Below are 27,763 nucleotides of genomic sequence, written 5' to 3' on the forward strand. Positions count from 1 at the left end.
TTACCGCAGCAGACAAAGAAAACACTTATTGTTCCTTGCACAAAAGTGTACAGACCAATGGCTATTGTACGGTTCGATCTCGCTCGGAAGGGACTAGTAGTAGTACCAGAAGAACTAGTTATAAATGGGTACTCACAGTGTCTATGTTATGTTGCAGACATGGTGGGAAGAACGACAGCGTGGGCCCCGGCCCTGGACAGTACAACGTCACTGGACTCAGCGCTAAAGGTATAGTCTTTTACTGCAATCTTTACACAGGAGTTTGCTATGGTCCAGGAACTATTTCAGTTAGTTCTGATGTCCGACGCTTGGCTGCGCCACCTAACTTGATTACTACTTGAACTTTAACTCCACAGATGGCAGTCCCATCGCTCACTTTCTCAGTGCCTCAATTATATCATTGGATGAGTTATCTCTTCTGTAACCAATACAATCCAAGATAAAACTGTCTCTCAGTTTGAATTCTCTCCTAAAATGTAACTACCAGGTATTTGGTATTGAACACTATTATGATATTTCAATTACTGCATATTTTATGCTGATCTGATCTGTATGACTAATATTTTAATTAGTACTTTTTGAACTCCAGCATGAACTAAATGTTCAATTTTAAAGAGAGTACTTTGAATTATTTCTATCCCTAAGAATCAAAGTAGCTATGAGATCCAAAAAAGTCGGCGATGAAGAAGCTCAAAATAAAATAATAAATAAAAAGTATTATTTTAAATAAGACTTTCAACCTACAACAGTGGTAAGTTTCGAAACATGTTTATTTTCAAATAATCAATTTTTAATATAGCCTGCAAAAATTTCATAAAATCAATGCTGCATTAAGCAAATAAATTTAAGTGCTATTGAATATTTCTACTTACCACATGACCTTCTTTAGAAAACGAGATCGTTTAATACCGTGGAATACTACAGTCGCCTTCCTTCAGAGTGGCGTCTGACTTTCTCTCAATAGACTTCTCGGATTATAGGTCTAATTACGAGACATGGTGACCTGAGGAAGCATCTTCACAGAGTCGGCTTTGTAGAATGAGTGATGAACAAGAGGAGACTGCTGAACACCTGCTCTTTGATTGCCCTTCACTAGCAAGGGAGAGGTATGCCGTCTTTGGTAGTTTGGACAAGGGTGGTGAATTTCCCCAGGAGGACCTGATAGGTTGGTTTCGGCGGTTTGTGGAACTGCTGAAATCATAGACGGGTATGCCTCATGTTTCGGGGTGCGCAACAGGCCCTTGAGGCTTAAGTGCATGGCAATAGGCCACCCCATAGAAGAAGAAGTCCAATATTTGAGTCCAAATTTTACTAATAGTCATAATAGATCTAAAGAGGAAAAAACAGCGAGATAAATATGTGATAACCCCATTTGTCCTGTTTCCAGGAAAGGACACTCCACCAGCCTCCACGCTCCACTCCAGGCCACGTGACCAGCAGACGGAGACGACCCCTGCGCCAGGAGATTACAACCCTGAGAAGTCGGAAAAGGTGATCCACGACGCTTCTCCCAAGTACACTTTCGGCCTCAAGACCACGGTCGAGAAGACCAGCTCCACCCCAGGTAGAGCAGTTCCACAAAACAGAAATACGAATTTCCTTTATTTCTTCGCTGAATGTGTGTAAATATATTTTGTAAATTTGCATATTTAGTAACAGTCTATAAATTTTGTGACCCTGCAAAGTTACTTATAAAAACACGCTTTTGAAACTGCTGTAAATAAGAATCATGTGGGAAAGTCAATCACCATTGGCAGAATCCTGTCCGGTTTGCGATGAAAGGTCTTGTAGTGCCGAGCTTTGATCGGCCATCGACCTTATCATCTTGCTGAGTCGCGTCGCATCTTTCACTTGTACTTAAGGCGGGGTTGGAACATTACGTCACACTCCCTTCTAGAAATATTACAAAGTCAGCAAATAACCTGAAAAGTTCCAACTCGGTAAAAGTTTTGGTTCACTTTCAGTCTTACTGTCAACTCAAAGCAAATGTTTTTATTAAAACTGTAAAAACTTGTAGGAAGGGACCACACAGGAAGAAATTTGATGGGAAGGGTCTAGAAAACTTATAGAAAAACGGATGGTGTCACAATACTGTACATTACTTTTCAACCGATTGGCTCAAATGGATTAGCTAGACGAATAAACTAAACTCAGTCCTACTAAAGATCAATTTTGGAGCAGCTGATGCATGACTCCTAAGAATTTTGCGCTTAAATGTTACAAACACTTTGATGATACTGATTATTGGCGATTTCAAAAAGCCAAGTGTTCAAGTGCCGAGAGGTTTTCTCACATCGCCCATTTGAACTATGTTTAGTAACTGTTCTTGGACGTTAGTAACAATTCGTCAAAGACCGCAGGATCCGTCATTCCAATGGCAAAGGAATCGTGTATAGACGAATATGGATCTACAGATCCTTCTAAAGGTGCCCAAAGAACTAACCCATATAAAAATATAATCCAACAAACGACCATGGCAATTTTGATTTAAATCAATGGTAAGATACTTTTTCTGAGGTATTATCTGAGGCTATTACTTATGGATTGATATCACCAACGAACTTCGACGTATAATTGAAAGGTCAAAGCAGATTTCGTTCAGATTCACTCAGGCAGATAAGACGCAATAATTAACGTCAAATTTAACTGATAGTATTGAATACATTATCAGGAATAGTGCGGGGATAAGACATCCCGACGGTTTATTATATTGATGGAACAAAAAGTAATAGTTTGTTCTCATGTGCACGATCTAATGGCTCTCCTCCCTGTTGCAGCGCCCAACGTGTACAATATCCCGACCGTGCTGGGAGCCACGAAGGAAGGCAACAAGAAGGCGGCTCCGGCCTTCAGCATCTCGGGGCGACAGAAGGAGTTCGTGGATGACCGCGTGCACACGCCTGGACCAGGAGCTTACAACAACGCCAACCCCGACAGTGTCAAGCCCAAGAGTCCGAGCTACTCTGTCAGCTCTCGATATACCCTGCCGTCCGACCACAGCACCAAGCCCGGCCCTGGAGCATACTCGCCGGAGAAGGTATACAGATCGTAGCTACTACACTGGTATCGTCTATAGTCATATTGGTATATCTAACAACATAGTCAAAACTAGAGTTATAAATATTACACGAAACTGAAAAAAGTGACTCGTGAAACAACTATAGATTTTTAATTCTTTGCTGACAAATTAGCAACATTGGCGAACGGAAAATGTATATTTTAAGTGAATACAAAACAATATACAGGGGCAGCCTAAGGCACACATTCTACATGTGTAAGGATAGGGGTATATACACCTACCGGAAGGGAGGATGATTGGGTTATGGGATACTCCCTAAGGAAAAAGTCGTTCGAGGATTTTTTTTTTACATTTTCGCGTCAAAATAGAGTTTTTGAGCTGTTCCAACCATATTATTTACACATGAAATTGATGCTTAAAATGGGGGTTAAATTAGCTTTCGGACAACGGGTGATGATGATATGTCTTAATTTATGATAGTTAATTAGTAATTAGAGAAATGATTTTATGATGATACTCCGTATTCGTGTCCAAAAAAACTTTACTAGTCATCCCTCTTCTAAGTTATTCTATTTTATTTTATACGCCGTGAGTGCTCTTACCTTCGGATACAGGAGTAGAGTTTTCTATTAGAGGTAGCATTGCTTCTTAGGCATTTCCTGTAATATTTATATCCAACTAAAATCTTTGTAAAAACTAAAGACTTCGTTGAAATTTGTACTACTTTAGAAGTGTCTAATTTAAATTGGTAGTTTTGTTTTTTTACTGAGTTGATTTTATCCCATTCTATCTAAGCTTGCATGTGCGGTTGCACACTTCGGATAAGCCCACAGCCGGTCCTGACTATATGTGAGGCAAATGAATTATGATATAAAATGAAACAAATTAAATAAAACACTATTAAAGAGGCGGAGTTAGGGCTATTAAGCCCTCTCTACCACTCAACCTCATATTGTATACAGAACATTTACAATAGTTTAATACAATTGTGGTAAATTATAAAATAGGATTATTTTATTTACCTAAACAAGTAGCTACCATAATTTGATATAAGTTTATACTTACGTTATTTTATATTTCTATGACAGTAAAATACTAGCGAAAGTATCATATAACACTGTTAATGATTACCACGGACATATTAATGACATCTTCACATGATATATGATCTTTCTGTATTGATAAGTATTGCTGCAATGAAGGAGTTTCGGACAACAAAAAAGGTAATAACAAGTTATTCAAATGTTTAAATAACTTTCACTCTTTAGTAGAAGTATTAATGGAACAGTAATATAAGTATTTGACTCAGTGCATGAAATTGGTAGTGGAAAGCTCCATAGTGTAGGTAATGAAAGTTATATGTATTTGTTCGAAAGTAAGAAGCTTTTTGTATATATAAGCACTTGAAAATGTATACCTACAGATTGTAAAATATATTCTGGAAATTTTCTGCTGTAACGCATTATTTAGTGTCCAACTTGTCTAATTGTGTTTTATTATTTTGCAGTCATAACACACAGTTAAACATATAAACATTATTGCACTGTAACTTTGCATGACAATATTATTCTTGTTAAAATACAAATAAATCGTTATAATGGCTGTATTAAAACATTTAATTATTCATACAAATTTACATGAAATATCGCAAAAACCACAAAACACTAAGATTAAGAAATAATCCGAAAACTAAACTTGTTATTTCTATATGTATTCAAACCAGATGAAAAATTAAAAAGTCTTTTGCTTTACACAGGTATTTGGAAAGTTTACTTGAATACGATGATTTTACACAATACAGGATAAAATAAGATTGCAAATTCATAACAGTTACATAATTATAACTACACAAACACTGTTAATTACATTTAATTTCTAATTTGTATCAATCCAATCCTAATACTTAAAGAACTTGAACTGTTTCTCTTGCATTACTAATTTGGAATACTCCATGATTGGCATGATATTAGTGTTGTGTTTATTATTGTAACATTTGCTATCATTGCCAATAAAACAATCTTAAAAGATAATTTTTCAGTTTTAGTATCTAATTACGTAAAATATAAAAATTTTAGAGTTTCATCTCTGTGAGTTTTTTAGTAAACAAGTATAAAAAACAGACAATACCTAAATATAAATAAATAAATAATGTGCTGGAAATACTTCTTATTTATATTAATACAGTTTTAAAACTTAATAGAGGTAAATTCTGCCAAAGTGTTATGTTTTGTTTTAACCCATTAGTCAATCTTGGTCTCCCAATTTTTTCATTAAAACATTTTATGACAATATTTATTTTAATAAAAACTTAAAATCCGCCAGGATTTTCATACTGCTAACAGAACACAATTTGTTAGTTTGTTATTTACGATACAATATTTAAAGGATAACAGGGTTTCTGACATTTGCCATCGTTACAGGTTACAAAAGGTATAACACGTTTCGAGGACTGGAATCAATCTTCTTCGTCAGGTAGAAGAGGTATTAATACATACAAAAATACAGATCGTAAAGAAATAAAGAAGGGAGAAAATAGAGTTCAAACATACCCAAAAGTCGATTAGAGTCCAGTCCAGGCGTTGTCACTGCACAGGATGCAAAGTTCCGAGAACAAATCACAAGTGCGAAAATCACAATCACAATTTACTTCTTTACGTTTTTGTATGTATTAATACCTCCCGCACCTGTCGAAGAGGATAGATTCCAATCATCGAAACGTTGTGTTATACCTTTTGTAACCTATAACGATTGCAAATGTCCGAATTCCTGTTATCCCTACAATTTGATGGTAAACAATTAAATATTACAGTAACATATATGTAAGTAAAATGTTATGTCTAAATTATTTTCTAACTACTGCAATAAAGCCATTTTACACAAGGCCCAATGTACCGTAATGGAATTTCAGTTCATTAAAATGCATTTGTATATACTGAACATATGGCGTAGAAAGATGACAATAACAGGTCTTGGAGGGTAGTGTTGCCAGTATATGAGTAGTTGGGGTATATCGTTACTAACCCTTGTATACGGATGAGTAGATACCCACCATCACAACTCCAGCGTACACGATGAGCGGCAGACACGACATCCAGAACAGAGAGGATCTCCCAGGCCCTGCTGCTTACTCTCCGGAGAAGGTAGGTCATGTTACTTCTATATGTGTGATAAAAGAGTGCACACTTACTATTCCACTGTGTGTCTCTATAGACGTGAAATAGAAATGTATGTAGCTACCTTGGATTGCTATATTGTCTGTGATATTGGATAACGTGATAGATGTTAAATATAGTGCAAATTATTTTATTAGTTGGAGTATATTAACCCTTTGAGCGCCAAGCACTTTTGAGGTGGTATCGCATTTATGTCAAGTCACCTTTCTCAGTGCCAAGCATTCCTTTGGTGTTTGTGTAGTGTTCAGCTAAATAATTTATAACTTTTTCAAAAATAAACATAATGGGATGATTTGTTTTTTATTATATATGGGGAAAAGTAAGCTATAACTTGTAATTTTGTTTTGTTTAAATTTCAATACAATAAAGCTAAAAAATATGTAGCAAAATAATTGAAATGTAATTTTTGTAACTTTAAAATACAGTTTTACATTTTATTGTCTTAATTAATTTGTATGCATTTATATTGTTCCTTATGCATCTAGAAACAAACATAGTAAATTAAAAGAGTAAGTATATGTATAAATAGTTTTTGTACATTTGGTATTTATGTAGTGTTCCACAAAATAATCACAACTTTTCAAGAATAAACATAATGGGATATTTTTTGTTTTATTGAGTTGGAAGAAAAGTAGCATTAGAATTATACATGTATTTGGATGTTAAAAAGTTTTGAAATTTTAAATTAAAAATCACACAAACAAATGATTCATTATATATTTATTTTTTTAAGTGTTTATAAATAAAAATTGCAATTTTTAAACCTCAATGCATTTGCCTGAATCTTTATTATTGTTTCCTATGTAAATAGGAACAACTATAACTTACCAAGTTTAAAAAAGTATGATTTGTATATATTAGTACAAAGTACTAAAATCTGCACTAGCATAAAAGTAGTTTCTGATATTTGGTAAATAGCTTTTACCAACTGTAACAAATCAAATTAAGCATCTATTTGATTGATTATGTATAAAATGAGACTAATTACAAGCCATAGTCAACATTTAGTAAGAGAATGAAACAATATTCGAAAAGTCGGTTTACTCGGCCTTTGGAACTTTACGGAAATACTCGCGGACCGATCTCATCGGTTTTTGGCACTCGAAGGGTGTTTTGGAAATGTTAACTTACGGTACTAATTGAGTGACGAGTCCTAGACGCGGTTCTTCATGAGCATAGCCAAAGTTACAAATGTATAAAATGTAGACGGATATAAACGCAAATCGTACCACAACCCTACGCCTTCGCGAAAAATAATACAAAAACTCGTACGCTTCGTTGAAGTTTAATAACAGACTGAGAAACTGAGAACCACCCTATGCACATGGACACCACCCCCTAGATTGCACTCTCGTCCTCCTGCCGACTGACAGTAGGGTAACTCCCACCCTGTCGTATCGTGCAGTTCCTAGCTTCTAGGTTACCTCCAAATATTGTCAGCAAAAATCTCGTGTTAACGCTCGTATGTGTTAAGCTCGTATGAAACGGTATGGTGTGTGCCGTACAACAAATACAGACAATAAATTGTATTGTGAATCAATTTATTTCGTCTGTGTGCGTGTTGTGTGTGTTTTGTACTTTAGCAACATCGTTGTGCTGTTGACGAACTCAAGGATTTCGCGTTCAATATCAATGAAGGAAGGTCCCATACAATACTCTACAATTAATTAACGAATGACTTTAGACAAAGTGTCCCATAACTGTCTGGACAAAGGTAAACCACGTTATTGCTCAGGTCAAGACAAACATGTTTCACCAAATGAATACAGGTCTCTGATGCTTAGTTTCCCATCCATCTGTCTGTATGTGTTTTTTATAAAACATTAATATCTTAAAGACTAATAAGTTGCATTATACCAAATTTGGTTAAAAAAGAGGTGCGGCACAGTTTGGACAAACCGCTGCGCTGTATAAAGGCAAAAGTGAACTTTGCTCTCTGAACAGGTTAAGCAACCAATGGAAATTAAAAATCATTGTTAGCCATCGCTATTCAACAATATTTGGATATTCAAAGAAACCTTTTAGTTTTATTTTACATCAACAGTATTTTAAATAAACACCACCATTTAGATTAAGTATCTTAATGCTATATTATTAAATTATATCACTGGCCACGCTACTGGTAATAGTGGTTAGTAAATTCCAAAGTTTTCGTGAATTATAATTTGTAAATTATTGATGGAATAAATGGTATTATTACCTTTGGAAAAACTTTACAAGACCAAAATATTTTGACTTTCGTAGTACATCATACACGTAGTATGCCTGGTGGGTTCAGATACTCTTTCATTTTTATGTTGAAAAATTCGAGACATAGTTTCGGGAAATTCAGGGAAAGCGAAAGTCATTAGTTTATCTCTTCTCTTCTCTCGGCAGCTTGATTTCTTGGTTTGTAATTGTTAATCCTTATCTCAGAAAAGCTATGTAAGAACGCCGACTCTAGTGCAACCCTGGTAGCAAGGTACCGTAGGACGTTAAGTGCACAATTTCAACAGACGACCTAGTCTGCGACTGCTTTCTCTCTGCACACCGACAAGGCAGGTAGCTTATGAGTCAACATTATATCCGTTTGCTTTTCGTTCCAACAATCTTTCTGGATAAAGTTTATCAAAATGTCCAGGCGCTAGTGTCTCTTCTTTGGCCGTTTATATTATATAGAAAACACATTTTTTCAGATATTCAACACTACTCAAAACTATGTTATTCCCAATTTATGCGAATTTTTATAGATCTTATTATTAAAGTGTATCTATCAAGTTAAATAAACCCAACAGACCATGGTTGGACGACACACTTCTGACTTTCTGAGATAAATAACGAAACATACAGTATAGGTCAATGCCAGTAACGATGATTAGATTTACCGATACCCATCAGTATTGACTAGATTAATTTAGATATGTTAGAAGAATTTTCGTAATCTACACAATAAACACTCTGCATAATCTTAGGGAATACAAGTCCGACACCATACAGTAAATTTCTTACATTACACGAAATATTTCATTTCAATACGGGATTATAAACAAATAATCAAAGTATCAATATAGAAAATCAAAAAAAAATATTTGAATAAGAAAAAGTAAAATAAAATATTTATATTTCAAAATACTTAAAACAATTAGTACAAAATCATAACATCAACCACCCACATGTAGTTCATACAGAGAGGAAACAAATTTTGAACATTTTTACTAATTATATGGTGCTAAGTTCATAGTTTAAAGTTTACGAACGTATTTATTTAGTATCAAATTATACAAATTTATCAGATTCAACCATTTTTGCAGAAAATATATTGTGGAGATAAGTTTTGAAATAATTTCGCACACGATTTGTCAAAGTGAAGTAACCGAAATTTTTGCATTGACTGATTGCAGATACCCAACATCGTGACTCCATCGTACTCCATGGGCGGGAGACACCAAGTCAGCAACAAGGAGGAGATCCCAGGGCCTGGAGCGTACTGCCCTGAAAAGGTGATCTAACTAAATCTCAGATCGGGTCACCTGACTGTATTGTAACTAAGGTGGTCCAACTATATCTCAGATCAGGTCACATGACTAGTGTCGTAACTAAGGGTGTTCAGCTGCATCTCAGATCAGGTCACCTGACTGTATTGTAACTAAGGTGGTCCAACTATATCTCAGATCAGGTCACCTGACTAGTATTGTAACTAAGGTGGTCCAACTATATCTCAGATCAGGTCACCTGACTGTATTGTAACTAAGGTGTCCAACTATATCTCAGATCAGGTCACCTGACTGTATTGTAACTAAGGTGGTCCAACTATATCTCAGATCAGGTCACACGACTAGTGTCGTAACTAGGGTGTCCAGCTGCATCTCAGATCAGGTCACCTGACTGTATTGTAACTAAGGTGGTCCAACTATATCTCAGATCAGGTCACACGACTAGTGTCGTAACTAAGGTGTCCAGCTGCATCTCAGATCAGGTCACCTGACTGTATTGTAACTAAGGTGGTCCAACTATATCTCAGATCAGGTCACACGACTAGTGTCGTAACTAGGTTGTTCAGCTGCATCTCAGATCAGGTCACCTGACTGTATTGTAACTAAGGTGGTCCAACTATATCTCAGATCAGGTCACACTGACTAGTGTCGTAACTAAGGGTGTCCAACTGTAGCTCAGATCAGGTTACGTAACTAGCAACTAGGGTTTACAATTTTTTAATCAGGTCACACGACTAGCGTCGTAACTAGGTGTTCAGCTGCATCTCAAATCAGGTCACCTGACTGTATTGCAACTAAGGTGGTCTAACTATATCTCAGATCAGGTCACACAACTAGTGTCGTAACTAGGGTGTTCCCATCTCAGATCAGGTATGGTGTATTTGTAAAATAGCTCCATATCAGGATACGATTGTAACTAAAATTGTCGAAATGTGGATATGTCAGCTGCATCTCAAAGTCAATGAAACTGATAGATCAGGTTGTATTGAAAGTGGTCCAACTATATCTCAGATCAGGTCAAAGAAGTGTCGTAATAGGGTGTTCAGCTGCATCTCAGATCATCAGACTGTATTGTAACTAAGGTTTTATATCTTTATTCGTAATTACTTCCTTCAAATTCCCACTATTTTATTAACTCACTATTTATTTATAAATCTAAATAAAATCTTTTAATTCATAAGATGATTGTTCCTGAAATCTTAAAAATAAATCTTATAAACAGTTATGATTAATATGAAAATAGTACATATGAAAATCGTGATATTTATTTAAACGGTTAGAAATAGATAACGGTTAAGCAAAATTGAAGTTTCTAAAGTTAATCTAAAATTATCTTGTTAACGTACTCTTCTCTAATTTCACCAGTTAACTCATTTATTATATACAATCTTAGACTCATATACCCATTACAAAATTATTTCAATAAATATGGTTTAATCTTTAAGAAGCATCTTACTGATTTGTGTGGAAAAGACAGGAATTGCATATGATTTGATTTGCTATCGATAGCAACTGTCCAACGTATGTGGAGAAAACGCTGGAAAAGTGAGATGATTGGATACACATTTTTTTCGTTTTCAAGGTCACCTAATTAGTTTACCTAATTAATACGATTTACAGGTATAACTTTTAGTCCCTGAACATTCCCTCCAAGGGCAGACAAGTTTAGGTTACGAGTATACTAGGACCCAGCCTCGACCTTAGGTGAAGTGCCCTGACCTCATTTGAAGTGTCTTGACCTCAGATGAAGTGGTACTCCACGTTCTTATCGTGAAATATTCAGCATTTGACCGAAGCTTAGAATTAATTCTAATTCCGCCTTAACTTTACTCTTACACGTTTCAGTCCACTATCTAGCGGTAATACCGGTTAATTTAGCGTAGAATGCCGTAATATAGTTGATTAATTTGTGTAAATTATATTGTACCATATTGCAATATATTGTACTCTATGGCTATGCCCGATACTCATTCTTTAAAATATTTATGTACATAGATTTATGATTTAAATTTATTACTATGCATAATCTTATTTCATTTGTTTGCACATGTTAAAAGTATGCTTTATCAAACGTGATTTGCATATTTATTAGTTGCATTACATCTTTTTTTATGGTGTTGTTTCTCTGTTAGCTAAGTATTGAGTACGTATATTGAACAATTTTAAATTACGTTAATTGATTTTTTCGATGTTGTCTCTATTTGTGTGCAAAAATTATAACTATACATTTTTCTTTTTTTTACATACAGGTTTTTAACATGGTGTTTGTGAAATATAATCTGCTGTATTATAGAAATAAAGAAACAGAAATTCAATTCAGAATATGTTTTTTTACTTAATCAGCTAATGAATATTCGATTAGTCATATTTGTATATGACAACATGATATATTTATTAGTCATATTACACGATTGATTGATTACAGATACCCAACATAGTCACTCCGTCATATTCCATGAGCGGCAGACACCAGATCCCCAACAAGGAGGAAATACCGGGCCCTGGAGCTTATTGTCCCGAAAAAGTAAGTTCACCCTGAACTAGCCATTATATTTTAACATATAACACAAATACAGGATGTATCACCTAACGAGTTGTAGAACGTTAATTAAAAGTTCATTTAACAAATAAACTGTTGTAACTTTGTTTCGGAAAAAAAATCAAAATTTTGTTGGGGATTTAAAAATGCCAAGATTATTGTAATAATATAAGTTTTACACCTGGGTCTCATATATTAATGACCTTTGACTCTGCAAAACTTATAGATTATACGTCATAAAATGTTACAAGTTTACAATTAAGTTTTGTTTCGCTAACACCAATTACTAAATATGTCACAAAATAAAAAGCAGAAACGATTTAATTTACAGAACAAATCTATACTTAAAGATTTTGCAATTGAGGAAGGCGAAAGTACCGGGGTTTCAACTTAAAAGAGGCTCCAAATCTGTGTAATAACAATTTATTTATTGAGAACCAATTACATTGTACTGAATTACAACAAATTTTGTAAATGTTGTCCATCCTTTTTTATACACTTGTCAACAAGTTTCAACATGTTCCTCGCCACTCTACTCAGCTGTACTCTGTGTATCTCATTAATTGCATTGGCAATATTTGTTTTCGATTCCTGTAGGGTATGAGGATTGATCCTGTAAAGAATTTCTTTCAAGTAGCTCCACAAAAAGAAGTCAAGACTACACAGATAAGGGGATCGTGGTGGCCCAAATCCTGTTGAACATTATTCTTCCATGAAAAAAATCCTGTAGCATCTCCGCTCATCTTGCAATAAGCCTATGAACTGTTGGATAATGTATTGGTAGAGGGCAGCATTCACAATTATTTAAAAAAACAAAGGTTCTATTATTCTTCGCATTGAAATCTTACACCACGGGGGGGGGGGGGGTGAAAGGGAGAAAATGTGCGGGTTGTAAGTACCCTAGGTCCGGTAGTTTTGACTATTAACATAACCTCCAAAATGGAAACAAGCTTCATCTGTAAATAACACTTAATCTAAAATATAAATGTTGCCACTAATGAATGGCCTAAACCATTGGCAGTAGTGAACCCTTTTGACATTATCAGAGTCCTTCAGTTCATGGAAACCCTGCATTCGGTATGGATAACATTTCAGTATTCTTCTCATATCAGCGTGGGCTTAACCTAATGAAATGTTCTTTTCTGGTTTAGTCTTCATAAAGATTTATGTGGAGATCGCGTAACTGACGCTCTAATGCCCTGAACGACGACCGGAGTTAAAACTGACTGCTTTGTCTAACACTGAACATGTTTCATGAAACTTTTTAAATTAACTTCTGTATTGCGCTTTGAACTTGGTCATTTTCAAATTCGTTCATGAATCGTTGCTGACACAGCAGGAGAATTCGTCACTAAATAAGTCTCAATCACGAATACCCGGTGGTCGACAGTAAAGCGCATTTTAACAAACAACAATGTACTAATATGCAACCTAACCTCACTTTGTTCAAACGTCAATGCTTGACAGCCATCCCCACTCCAGCTCCAGTCATGCCAACATTAGAAACACTATTTAACCCGTTTCACAAACATACGCATTAAAAACAATATTAATTTTGTACAACCTAACGAGCAATTGGGCCTTTTTTTAAGTTGAACACCTTTACTGAAAACGAATCATCACTCCAAACAGATCCGTCTGGGTTCTCTCAATTAAATATTGATTTGTTTGTTACTGCTTTGGAATTCCTGACTCTCGTCCTTAACTATCTGACAAGGAAAGAGACGGTATGCCCAAAAACCGCTGCTATTTTAAAACATTCCTAAAATAAATCTGTTAGGAACAAACTACACCACGTCCACAGATTGTGGAGGAAGAAAGTTTGGTATCTAAAACTGACACAAAAGATTAGTTAGTATCGAACTTTATTGATTTGAACGAATTGTTGGGTAGAATGAAATTAGTTTCTTATTCATAGTAGTGCTTCGTTTTAACCAATTTTCTCCTTGCAATTTTCTGTAGAGTATAACATATTAGAGTAGTAGATAGCAGAAGCACTAACCGCACTGTATTACCACTGTAGATTTCCACAATGACCACTCCTGCGTACACTATCAGTGGAAGACATGACACTCAAAATAAGGAGGAGATTCCAGGACCTGGAACCTACTGTCCGGAAAAGGTTTGAAATATTCTTGACTTTCTTTAATCAACAAATTTGCTATAAATATATGCACAGGAGAGGTCAAGGCGAAATATGTTATAAAATGTTACAATTTTTTGTTTTAGAAGATTCCTAAAACAACAAAAAACATTAATTTGAGAACAGTATAAGACCATAAAAATTGTTAAAAAAATTCTAGACAAGAAATGTAATTTTTTAACAATAATTTTCTTATATTTCAGCATATATAAGGGTTTTACACTTTCTATTGTTTTAATGGGAGTATTCTATAGGCACAGATCAAAATTCACGTGAAAAAGTACCATTTTCCTATTTAAAAGAAGAAAAGTAGAATCCAATCTAGTCTAGATTGTAGAACTCGTGCACATGTTCCATTCTTAGATTGTTACATAATAATGCAACAAATATTGAATACTCTGTTGACATCTACTATTTTGGACAACGAAACGTATAGATAAAATATTAATTCCAATCCCAACATAAATCGGTGGTGGGATGTAAGTAATTTCTAATATGTAATCGAATTTACAAAGAAATGACCTTAGCAGTACCATCCTTACGACTATACGTAATGGTTACGACCCTTACTATGAGGTCGCGTAAACTGGTGACTCCTTACATATCCTATATAGAGTCCTACAATAAATTAACATTAACTAAACCCAGACAGTTTACTTTTTTACCTAAGAAGGTTTCATTGAACGTATTATATCAGAATTGGATACAACAACCTAAATGGCCAAATCGTTTTAGGATAAATCGAGTTACAATATATAAAAAAACTGTTACCTACTAAATTCATTCTACAGTACTAAAAAATAGTGTAGTGTACTAACAGTAGTGTAATTAGTTCTGAGTAGATCTAACAATTACTTTACATCTGTAGATGTCAACTATCAACACACCAGCTTACTCTATGGCGGGCAGACACGACCCTCAGAACAGGGAAGAGATACCTGGACCTGGAACTTACTGTCCAGAAAAGGTTAGATAAAAATTGTAGTTGCTATATCATCTTGTAGTAGTAAATATGTACAGTTGTTTGAAGAAGATGCAGAAATTGAGTATAGAGTAGTATAGTAACAGTAGTGTCATTAGTTGTGAGTAGATCTAACAATTACTTCACAACTGTAGATTTCAACTATCAACACACCAGCTTACTCTATGGCGGGCAGACACGACCCTCAGAACAAGGAAGAGATACCTGGACCTGGAACTTACTGTCCTGAAAATGTTAGATTGGAAATAGTAGTTATTTTAACGTCTTGTATTTAAGAAGCTGCAGAACTTGAGTAAAGTGTAGTATAGTAACAGTAGTGTCATTAGTTGTGAGTAGATCTAACAATTACTTTACTCTGTAGATGTCAACTATCAATACACCAGCTTACTCTATGGCGGGCAGACACGACCCTCAGAACAAGGACGAGATACCTGGACCTGGAACTTACTGTCCAGAAAAGGTTAAATAAAAATTGTAGTTACTATATCATCTTGTATTAGAAAATAGGTACAGTTGTTTGAATAAGATGTAGAACTTGAGTATAGAGTAGTATAGTAACAGTAGTGTAATTACTTGTGAGTAGATCTAACAATTACTTTACATCTATAGATGTCAACTATCAACACACCAGCTTACTCTATGGCGGGCAGACACGACCCACATAACAGGGAAGAGATACCTGGACCTGGAACTTACTGCCCTGAAAAGGTTAGATGGAAATAGTAGTTATTTTAACGTCTTGTATTTTAGAAGTTGCAGAACTTGAGTAAAGTGTAGTATAGTAACACTAGTGGCATTAGTTGTGAGTAGATCTAACAATTACTTTACTCTGTAGATGTCAACTATCAACACACCAGCTTACTCTATGGCGGGCAGACACGATCCTCAGAACAAGGACGAGATACCTGGACCTGGAACTTACTGTCCAGAAAAGGTTAGATAAAAATTGTAGTTACTATATCATCTTGTATTAGAAAATAGGTACAGTTGTTTGAATAAGATGTAGAACTTGAGTATAGAGTAGTATAGTAACAGTAGTGTAATTACTTGTGAGTAGATCTAACAATTACTTTACATCTATAGATGTCAACTATCAACACACCAGCTTACTCTATGGCGGGCAGACACGACCCACATAACAGGGAAGAGATACCTGGACCTGGAACTTACTGCCCTGAAAAGGTTAGATTGGAAATAGTAGTTATTTTAACGTCTTGTATTTTAGAAGTTGCAGAACTTGAGTAAAGTGTAGTATAGTAACACTAGTGGCATTAGTTGTGAGTAGATCTAACAATTACTTTACTCTGTAGATGTCAACTATCAACACACCAGCTTACTCTATGGCGGGCAGACACGATCCTCAGAACAAGGACGAGATACCTGGACCTGGAACGTACTGTCCAGAAAAGGTTAGATAAAAATTGTAGTTACTATATCATCTTGTATTAGAAAATAGGTACAGTTGTTTGAATAAGATGTAGAACTTGAGTATAGAGTAGTATAGTAACAGTAGTGTAATTACTTGTGAGTAGATCTAACAATTACTTTACATCTATAGATGTCAACTATCAACACACCAGCTTACTCTATGGCGGGCAGACACGACCCTCATAACAGGGATGAGATACCTGGACCTGGAACTTACTGTCCTGAAAAGGTTAGATTGGAAATAGTAGTTATTTTAACGTCTTGTATTTAAGAAGCTGCAGAACTTGAGTAAAGTGTAGTATAGTAACACTAGTGGCATTAGTTGTGAGTAGATCTAACAATTACTTTACTCTGTAGATGTCAACTATCAACACACCAGCTTACTCTATGGCGGGCAGACACGACCCTCAGAACAAGGACGAGATACCTGGACCTGGAACTTACTGTCCTGAAAAGGTTAGATAAAAATTGTAGTTACTATATCATCTTGTATTAGAAAATAGGTACAGTTGTTTGAAAAAGATGTAGAACTTGAGTATAGAGTAGTATAGTAACAGTAGTGTAATTACTTGTGAGTAGATCTAACAATTACTTTACTCTGTAGATGTCAACTATCAACACACCAGCTTACTCTATGGCGGGCAGACACGACCCACATAACAGGGACGAGATACCTGGACCTGGAACTTACTGTCCAGAAAAGGTTAGATAAAAATTGTAGTTACTATATCATCTTGTATTAGAAAATAGGTACAGTTGTTTGAAAAAGATGCAGAACTTGAGTATAGAGTAGTATAGTAACAGTAGTGTAATTACTTGTGAGTAGATCTAACAATTACTTTACTCTGTAGATGTCAACTATCAACACACCAGCTTACTCTATGGCGGGCAGACACGACCCACATAACAGGGACGAGATACCTGGACCTGGAACTTACTGCCCTGAAAAGGTTTGTTGGTACCTAATATTCTCTTATATGTACCTAAAGTGTAAATGTATCGATAACGTTCTTATGGTATCAATTCCTAACTAATGAATTTACTTACAGTATAATAGTACAGAGTACAGAGAATGTAACGCTACATGACTGTAGTACAAACTAACATTGCTTATCCTACATTCTGTAAATATTGACTTACTTTATATATACGTACAGTATCTACAGCAGGCATTATTCACAAAATATAGATCAAGCACCTGCTCTGTAAGGGTAAACATGATTTAATAAACTACAAAAAATACGAAAAATCTGCTACCACCTGCATAATATTTTGAAAATAAATCTTAAAATACATTACGGAGTTTCGTTCTAGACGGCAGACGTTTACGTTGGTCTTTAAAAACGTTTGAAACATTGTCTTTAAAGTAGTTCGAAGCATCTGCATTCTAATTTCTATTAAAATATCCATGGTTTCTTTCGTGTTTTAATGTAATGCTTAGGGAAAATTCAAATTTGTTTTAAAACTTATGAATAAGAATATTTAGAGGTATGAGATTCATGGATTCTGTACAACATATTTTGGGTGAAACACAAAATATTTATGGATTTTAGATCTTAAATAGTATCCATAAAAATGTAAACGCTACATTAGCAAGTACTGTTATTCAACCCAAACTTGAACACAACCACACACCAGGTCAGACATTACAATTATCGCTCAGCATATATTCGTGTACACACACATGAGCACACAGATCAAATTGTGTTCCGAAAATAACACATTTTGGTATTTCAGCACTCCAATAGCACATAGACGCAGAACATTTTCTGCACACAGTTTTTCTTCAGTCATCAGTTAATGATTTAATAAAGGCCTTAATATTAATACTAGTTCAAATTGTGTATCCTAACTATAATAAAGTAGTAGTAACAGTAGAAGTAGCAGTAACACAAATGTAACTGTATCGCAGATCCCCACCAACTCGACCCCAGCTTACTCTATGGCGGGCAGGCACGAGGTGCAGAACAACGACCAGAGTCCGGGCCCTGGGGCATACTGCCCTGAGAAGGTAATCAACATTAACAAGGGTATGTGGGGAACACACTCACTCGACAAATCGCTCGTTTCCACTCTACTTTACCTCAAATAAATGTAAAAAGAAAATACTAGAGGGGTCTCCAAAACTGGTATAGTTTTCTACATTTTAAATAAGACCTTACGATATAGGAAGGGTACTAAAAATTATATCGAAACTATGTATAAGCTGACCAAGAGTTGGGGGGGGGACAGTTGGCCATGTGGATAAGAGAAAATTTCTCTGCTCTAAATTTGGTGGATAAAGTTAGAAAAACCTGCCATGTAAACATTAGAGAAAAAATACTTTTAATATAAATAGCAACGGAGAAAATAAATAGATAATAATTTAAACAAAGAGGTCATGCTGATTGCTAATAATTGGTTCAACTCTAGACAATCACGAATGAGCTCTACACAATCAACATCCTGTACATGGGACGCTGACTAAGTGTTTAGCTCGAGCCAATCACAAAAGAGTTTTACACTATCAGTATTCTAGACATGAGACGCTGATTAAGTGTTTAGCTCGAGCCAATCTCAAAAGAGTTTTACACTATCAGTATTCTAGACATGGATGCTGATTAAGTGTTAAGCTCGAGCCAATCACAAAAGAGGTTTACACTATCAGTATTCTAGACATGGTATGCTGATTAAGTGTTAAGCTCGAGCCAATCACAAAAGAGGTTTTACACTATCAGTATTCTAGACATGGTATGCTGATTAAGTGTTAAGCTCGAGCCAATCACAAAAGAGGTTTACACTATCAGTATTCTAGACATGGTATGCTGATTAAGTGTTAATCACAAAAGAGGCTGATAGACAGTTATGCTGATTAAGTGTTAAGCTCGAGCCAATCACAAAAGAGGTTTACACTATCAGTATTCAGAAGTGTTAAGCTTCACAAAAGAGGACATCAGTATTCTAGACATGGTATGCTGATTAAGTGTTAAGCTTGAGCCAATCACAAAAGAGGTTTACACTATCAGTATTCTAGACATGGTATGCTGATTAAGTGTTAAGCTTGAGCCAATCACAAAAGAGGTTTACACTATCAGTATTCTAGACATGGTATGCTGATTAAGTGTTAAGCTTGAGCCAATCACAAAAGAGGTTTACACTATCAGTATTCTAGACATGGTATGCTGATTAAGTGTTAAGCTTGAGCCAATCACAAAAGAGGTTTACACTATCAGTATTCTAGACATGGTATGCTGATTAAGTGTTAAGCTCGAGCCAATCACAAAAGAGGTTTACACTATCAGTATTCTAGACATGGTATGCTGATTAAGTGTTAAGCTCGAGCCAATCACAAAAGAGGTTTACACTATCAGTATTCTAGACATGGTATGCTGATTAAGTGTTAAGCTTGAGCCAATCACAAAAGAGGTTTACACTATCAGTATTCTAGACATGGTATGCTGATTAAGTGTTAAGCTTGAGCCAATCACAAAAGAGGTTTACACTATCAGTATTCTAGACATGGTATGCTGATTAAGTGTTAAGCTTGAGCCAATCACAAAAGAGGTTTACACTATCAGTATTCTAGACATGGTATGCTGATTAAGTGTTAAGCTTGAGCCAATCACAAAAGAGGTTTACACTATCAGTATTCTAGACATGGTATGCTGATTAAGTGTTAAGCTTGAGCCAATCACAAAAGAGGTTTACACTATCAGTATTCTAGACATGGGATGCTGATTAAGTGTTAAGCTCGAGCCAATCACAAAAGAGTTTTACACTATCAGTATTCTAAACATGGGATGCTGACTAAGTGTTAAGCTCGAGCCAATCACAAAAGAGGTTTACACTATCAGTATTCTAGACATGGTATGCTGATTAAGTGTTAAGCTTGAGCCAATCACAAAAGAGGTTTACACTATCAGTATTCTAGACATGGTATGCTGATTAAGTGTTAAGCTTGAGCCAATCACAAAAGAGGTTTACACTATCAGTATTCTAGACATGGTATGCTGATTAAGTGTTAAGCTTGAGCCAATCACAAAAGAGGTTTACACTATCAGTATTCTAGACATGGGATGCTGATTAAGTGTTAAGCTTGAGCCAATCACAAAAGAGGTTTACACTATCAGTATTCTAGACATGGTATGCTGATTAAGTGTTAAGCTTGAGCCAATCACAAAAGAGGTTTACACTATCAGTATTCTAGACATGGGACGTTGACTAAGTGTTAAGCTCGAGCTAATCACTAAAGAGTTTTACACTATCTGAATTCTAGACATGGGATGCTGATTAAGTGGCTCTCCATAGCGACGGGGAAATATCACAAGATTGTAATTGCATTAACAAAGTTTTGACGAGATATAAACAGGTTCACTTAGAAAATAGAGATCTCTGATCGTGGAAACGTTACGAACTAAAATATATTTGTTTTGTTGCAGCTGCCGACTGTACCCACTCCAGCCTACACTTTCAGCGGCAAATACTCCAAGAGATCTTACACCATCTTGCCCGGCCCAGGCACGTACTCCCCAGAAAAGGTATTGTTAGCGACATTTCCAATTTGACACAATTAGTTATAATATGTGGCTTATCGCTGCTGCTATAGGTTTTGGATTGTGTTTGAGCCAAAGCATTGCTAATAATTACACTCTTTCCATGTAACTAGCTTTTGAACACGTTATTAAATATAGTGTGACCGTGCTAATCAATGTTAAACTGAAGAATCCTTTGTAATTCACGGGTAATGTTACATTATTACAGAATAAAAAACAGTCAAATTTTCTTTTTGACATATATTTCTATCCCCCGTCGGTCAAATCCCTGTATGCTTATCGATCGTATACTGCTACCACCATAGAGGAATCTATCCCACCCAAGATCTGCATCCATCATATTATATGTTTCTGTCAAACAATGTACTTTACTTAATCTATTACTCATTACACAACAATGTTGTGGTAATAAATTTGTTGTGGTTAAACATTTGTTATTAAAATGTTGTATTCGTATTTTTATTTTTGGTATATTACATGATTATTTATTCCAATGGTATGTGCTTATAGCTAAATACCCACAGGGAACATCACTAGAAGAAAATATTTTACTTCTTTAGTATCTAGAAATGAGTTATGAAATAAAACGTAAAATAATTTTTGAACGTTTTGGTACACTTTGTAAGTAAGGATTTAGATTTAAATAATCAGGGTGGGGTATCTTGAAACGTATGTTTACATATAAATATTTTTCGAAATCGATCTACATCTTTCCAAATGTGTCCTAATGGAGCATCTGAGTTTACAAAATTTACTTGAGTCCTTTGGGGGCCAAAATGTGGAATTACTATTGGAACAAGGATTGTATTTAAATTTGTTTGGACGATAAATAATGTAGTGACCAAGATATTTGACACACCCTGTGTTTGTCTCTTGTGTGCAGTTGCCTGTGATAACTACGCCTGCCTACTCCTTCGGTGGTAAGCATGAAATGCCTAACCACGAGGAGATCCCTGGACCTGGTGCCTACCATCCGGAGAAGGTAAGCTAGGTACCACTACTTGCACGGTAGAGAATCCAAGTATCGAATAAAAATAAAATATTGACCAAAGGTACAAAAGAATACATTTGCTTTACAGTATCAATTAATAATTGTTAGTAGCAAAATGTATTAGTCTACGCTAATTCGAATAAGAATTCATATTCTATTTGAACACTTTGATCATGGTGATAAGTAACGTGTATTTCCCTGGATACAAATCTTAACAAAGTAAGTTTATCCAGTTATGTTATGCCTGTGTAAATTTTCAAACATATGTTCCTCTTTCTAACAAGTATTGCACAATTTAATCTTGAATGCACAAACATTTAACATGTATTATTTGAGAATAATTTAACTCGTATTAAGATTAGCAATAGCAATTTACATCACGTTGTGTTTAGTTTTAATGAAGTTTTGTAGATTTAAAAGACAAAAGAGTGTACATAAATTGTAAAACCTTTAAAAAGTAACCTTTAAATTCCATAAGACCAACTTTGATAACAGTACATATTGCAGACAACATATATTCGTAGTTATAGATGTAACTAATATGCGATTTAGTCCGTAGTTGTACGACTATGTAATGTAATGGGAATGTGTTCTTAATGCTAACATTTAGTAATATTTTGTAGTTTAATAAAGTAGAGGTAGACGTAACCAACTCTCTGGAAAGTTATCCACCTGACCTACGGAAATTACACAATGATCTCATCATTACCTTTTTTCTGAACTTCAAGCTAGATAAAAAGTTATTTTTTTACTATATATGCCTATAGTAATGTCTTCAATTTTATGGAAATTTAGACTAGTCTTGAATCACCAAATTTTAAATTCTGCACTATTGATAATTCACAAAATATCCTCCTGCTAAGACATGTTATGGTATATTTGATTTTTGAGGAGATAAATGTCAAGATAATTTAACCGTAGGGTGTGCTTTCTCTAAAGAATGTTCATACTATCTAAGGTAAACGATCTTATAAAAGAATTCGCTTAAAAGTAGCGAATGTAAGCTACTTGTCACATATTGTTGAATCATGTGTGTCTATGAACAGCTTGGGCAATTGCCTGTTCATAGAATTATGTATAATCACTTGAAAAACCTCTATACTATTATCCCAGGATAGTAAGACAGTACCGGTAAGTGATCAAGAAAGGAAATAGGTTGGGAACTTGTTAGAAGGAAGCCATATTGATAGATGGTTGATCGTTTATTGGCTGAGTCTTCAGCCAATCACGACGCAACTCCACCCCTTCAAACTAATGCGTATAGGTGGATATTTATTATTGAGAGTTTCGGTCATCAATTTGCCAATACAATCACAACAATAGTGAATGGGTTTGAGCACACGAATTACAGTACTTTATGCTCAATAGTCACCGTTCTATTTATTAGGTCACTTATCAATTTGTAAGAATTTGTCAATTCTAAGATAGTAACAAGACTACAGAGTAATCACCCTCATTCTATGCATATAAAAAGCAGGACCGTGCCATTTGAAAATTACTCATTTTCTTAAAGAAAACATTTATTGACAAAATTGTCTTAGATGTTATTTTAACGTGGATCTGTAGTTATTTTACCTGCTTTAATGCAGGGCCTTATTTAAATTTAGACGATTCTTTTTTTTTAGCTACGAATACGTGTCACATCCTGGTAGATTTTGTGTCGAGCTAATATACTACCTATTGAAATGATACGGTTTGAAACTTTGATTTATCCGAGTACAACTCAAAGAGAGTCAAATTTAACTTTCTCTCGTAAAGAAGTTTTAAATTACAAGCGAAATTAGATTTAACAAACTAAATAATTACAGCTTGTCTAAAATATTACCATTTCCTGGGCCACAAGGTCGGATACTTTTCAGACCAATCTGTAACTGCACTTGTACTGTGTAAATGTAGACACAACCTAGATGTAGACAATCACTGTAGATGTAGATGTAGCACTGACTAATGTCCCTGTAGATCCCCGCTACTGCCTCCCCCGCATACACGATCAGCGGGAGGTACGAGCTCCCTGTGGACGACAACAAGCCAGGTCCAGGCGCATACTCTCCGGAGAAGGTAAGATGGTAGGGAATTCTGCACAGTTCCTTTGGGACATTTTTAAGAATGAGAAGTAAACTCAGAATCAGAAAATTTATTGTGGTAAACATTTTCACAAATGCGACACAACGTCATGCTTAGGCTTAATGATTATGTGACTAATGACTAAGTCTATCTACCTGACTTATTAAACTAACAAACTCTTCAATATTGTAACAGCAGAAATCCAACAACAAACATTTAATTTTCATTTTAAAAGGTCTTAAGCTAAGTTGTTGGATATGGTTTGGTAACAAATTATACAGTTTTTTGCCTATTTCTAAAAAGTTTGATTTAGTGGAATGATAGTTGTACTGATCTAATTTAAGCATATTACAGTTACTCTCAACTAAAGATTAAATCTACTAGCTGCATTAAATTAGCTAATTATTTTATAGTTTCGTTCACTTTCTATTATCCCACATCATATGAAATATAATACGATTGGTTTATATATTACCATATGATATGGTTGCTCACCCACCCTTAGTGGTTCTTAGACACAAATCCACCAACTGCTATTAAAGGAATGAGGATAAACTTATATTTAAATAAACTATTATTTTTATTCCTCAATATTCTTGCAAAAACTGTAAATATAGTTTTTGAATCTACATATTTTGAAGAGGTCTGTGATCAAATCCATTATTACTGACCAAATAATACCAATTCCAAAGCATTTGATTTTCAAACAATACAATCTATTACTAACCTTCAAATGACTACATGGGAATAAGTCTGTAGAGCAATACTCTATAAAAGACCTAAACAACCTTAGTCCAGGATGTAGTAATAATGCAAGCAAGCTATATATCTTGAGATGTTTTATTTTCAATACAAAATTCGGTAATCTGTGTGCCAATACGCTAATAATAAATTTATTTATTTGACATAGATATTTTCAGTGCATGTTTACAATAATGTTTCATAAGGTAGTTTTGCACAAATTACTCCTAAACTATAATGTAATAACAGATCATGTGCAAACAAGAAAACCTGTAAATATCGTTCGGTAATGATATTTTCAGTAGTCCTCCACACTAAATTCCGTCATATACTGTCATACACCGTCATATCTCGGTTCACACTTCATCGGCGACCAATACAATAATAACTTAGTACTTCTCTCCTAAAAGAGTATACAGAGTATGACAAAACTCTCTACTCAAACTTTAGGATGTTGCTGCTATGCAAATAATCAAATGCAATAATGGTCTATGTTTTTCCGTTTACCATATAACTGTACGTTTTTATTTAAATAATAATATTTTTAAAACTAAGCAACGAACCGTAACTATACTTCAGTAAAATGTTCATGTACGAGTATACAGGGTATATTGATAAAACAGAGAAAATTGCAAATTAAATTTCAAAATGGCAACATTTAAAATATTTAGTCTAAAATATCTTTAAAGGTACTAATTTATAACAACCAAAGATGACAAACATAAGTTTTTGTAGAAAATGTATGGAAAAATCCAGTGAAAAATGATGAAATTAAATACAAAATAACTAATAAATTACAAATTTAGTCCGACCATGAATTTTTAGTATTAAATTACTCCACAGTTAGATAACAATATACAAATGACAGACAACAAATTTTGTTGAATCTGCTAATTTTATTTACACTTTTTCATTGCTGAATCATTACCTTATTATGAAGAAACCTGGGATTTGACAAGCATGATGGGACTAAATTTTCAATATTTCAGTTGTTTGTTCAATGACTTTAAACGTTGAAATCTGGGAACAATTCATCAACCCGCTTTTAGTGACAAATCGTTATCCGCACCTGAGAATAAAACAAACGTAGAGATATTTTTAATACTGCTTTCAGTACGAGCTCATGTATGTTTCTCAACAGATTTAGTGAAAGACAATTATGTGCACATGAGAATTTTAAAAGAACATTCAGTATTAGGATATAGTTCTTATTTTACTTAGTCCTTAATGTTCAAATAAAAAACGAAGTTGCAATATTACATTCATTTGAATTTTTTAAAGGTTTTATTTGTTTGGGTTCTACAAGCACATTTGTATATAATATCTAAATGTGTTTGTACCTGCCTTAGATACCGACAGTGGCGACACCCGCCTTCACATTCAGCGGCAAGTACATCGCCCAGGTACATGAGGTCAAGCCTGGACCCGGCGCCTATGCTCCAGAGAAGGTATTTCTTGTTACAGGAACACTGGAAGGTGATGGGTAAAGCTACTAAAACAATAATAGCGAAGATACTTCTCAACTTGCTAGACGAGTGGAGAAGGGTTACAGTGCCCACCCACCGCTCATGTAAGGAGGGGTGAAGCCGAGTCAGATAGAGAAACTGCCCAAACCCATGGAGCGCTCTCTCTCCAACAACACTATTAATCTATTGTCCCTTTTGTTATTGTCAGGGATTACAATGATTCGGTCACATTCCCTCGCATCGGACGGACGTTGGTCGGTTATCTGGAACATTTCCCCACATTTTCGCAACAATATACTTGTTTATTTATTTAATGTTTTAATTTGTGATACCTTACAACCTAAGAGGTGAGAGTCAATTTGTACTGTATAACCACACAACTTGCATTTTCTTGAAACCACTGAAGAATTATTCCTAAGAAAGAAATCAACCTTTAGCCACGCTAATATTGGTGAAGACCGAAATGGGAGGTATTGAAAGGGTTAAAAATATGAAATAATATTTTCTTCCCTGATCGCATTTTCTTAGCTTGACAGAAGTAAATCCAATTGTCTGAGACACAAAATGTTTAAATAAACGTCAAATAACAATATGCAGATCATTAAAGTGGCAGTGACTCTTAGACTCTTTATCTAATTTTATAACGATTGTATGAGTAACATTTATGTACCTAATAATAACTCTTGAACAATTTTAAATTCTAGTGGTACAATTTAACAGACTAATAATTTATGTATGACATAAATTTATGTTAAATATGGTGGTGATATTTTTATTTAAACATGAAATATTTTGCTGTCTTAAAAATGTTTGCACCCCAAACACAAGGTATAATAAAATACTGAAACTATAAGCATTCATGAAACTATGTAAAGTGGATATAATATTTAAATTAAAATCCTTTTGCCACGACGTATGTCACTGTTGAAGGAATATTTAGATTTTTAAGATTCCTTATAATTTTCAAAATTAAGGGGAATTTCTTCACCTAATAGGATTCTTCACCTAAGAAGACATGTTATGTAGTGCGAGGGCGAGACGAGTACACACTCTCACTAACAGCTTAGTAGAGAGTATCCTGATTCTCTTAAGAGCCCTTATCGAAGAGCGCCATGTGGCCGAAGAAAAAAAACATTTACAGTGAAATAAATAAATGAATTTGGATCAATAAGCAAGTACAGAATCATTTCAACAGGCTATAGACTTTTTTTA

At 34.8% G+C, this 27,763-nt stretch overlaps 1 protein-coding gene across 19 annotated transcripts in view; it reads left to right on the top strand.

The window, feature by feature from the left end:
• LOC124357995 (extensin-like) overlaps positions 1-27,763 on the top strand; it is a 55,031-nt gene that overhangs the window by 20,813 nt on the left and 6,455 nt on the right. Inside the window, exons 4-26 of one of the 19 annotated variants that reach the window (XM_046810182.1) lie at positions 158-228; positions 1,388-1,564; positions 2,778-3,037; positions 6,061-6,159; positions 9,573-9,671; positions 12,091-12,189; positions 14,228-14,326; positions 15,216-15,314; positions 15,464-15,562; positions 15,691-15,789; positions 15,939-16,037; positions 16,165-16,263; positions 16,413-16,511; positions 16,640-16,738; positions 16,888-16,986; positions 17,115-17,213; positions 17,362-17,460; positions 17,609-17,707; positions 18,670-18,768; positions 21,176-21,274; positions 22,173-22,271; positions 24,240-24,338; positions 26,435-26,533. In XM_046810182.1, the coding sequence (XP_046666138.1) occupies positions 158-228; positions 1,388-1,564; positions 2,778-3,037; positions 6,061-6,159; positions 9,573-9,671; positions 12,091-12,189; positions 14,228-14,326; positions 15,216-15,314; positions 15,464-15,562; positions 15,691-15,789; positions 15,939-16,037; positions 16,165-16,263; positions 16,413-16,511; positions 16,640-16,738; positions 16,888-16,986; positions 17,115-17,213; positions 17,362-17,460; positions 17,609-17,707; positions 18,670-18,768; positions 21,176-21,274; positions 22,173-22,271; positions 24,240-24,338; positions 26,435-26,533 (2,488 nt within the window). The remainder of the gene's footprint in view (positions 1-157; positions 229-1,387; positions 1,565-2,777; positions 3,038-6,060; positions 6,160-9,572; positions 9,672-12,090; positions 12,190-14,227; positions 14,327-15,215; positions 15,315-15,463; positions 15,563-15,690; positions 15,790-15,938; positions 16,038-16,164; positions 16,264-16,412; positions 16,512-16,639; positions 16,739-16,887; positions 16,987-17,114; positions 17,214-17,361; positions 17,461-17,608; positions 17,708-18,669; positions 18,769-21,175; positions 21,275-22,172; positions 22,272-24,239; positions 24,339-26,434; positions 26,534-27,763) is intronic. The other 18 variants (XM_046810184.1, XM_046810191.1, XM_046810193.1 and 15 more) reach the window with 18 other exon arrangements.

The sequence above is a fragment of the Homalodisca vitripennis genome, chromosome 3 (genome assembly GCF_021130785.1).
Source record: "Homalodisca vitripennis isolate AUS2020 chromosome 3, UT_GWSS_2.1, whole genome shotgun sequence".
NCBI classification, from domain to species: Eukaryota; Metazoa; Arthropoda; class Insecta; order Hemiptera; family Cicadellidae; genus Homalodisca; species Homalodisca vitripennis.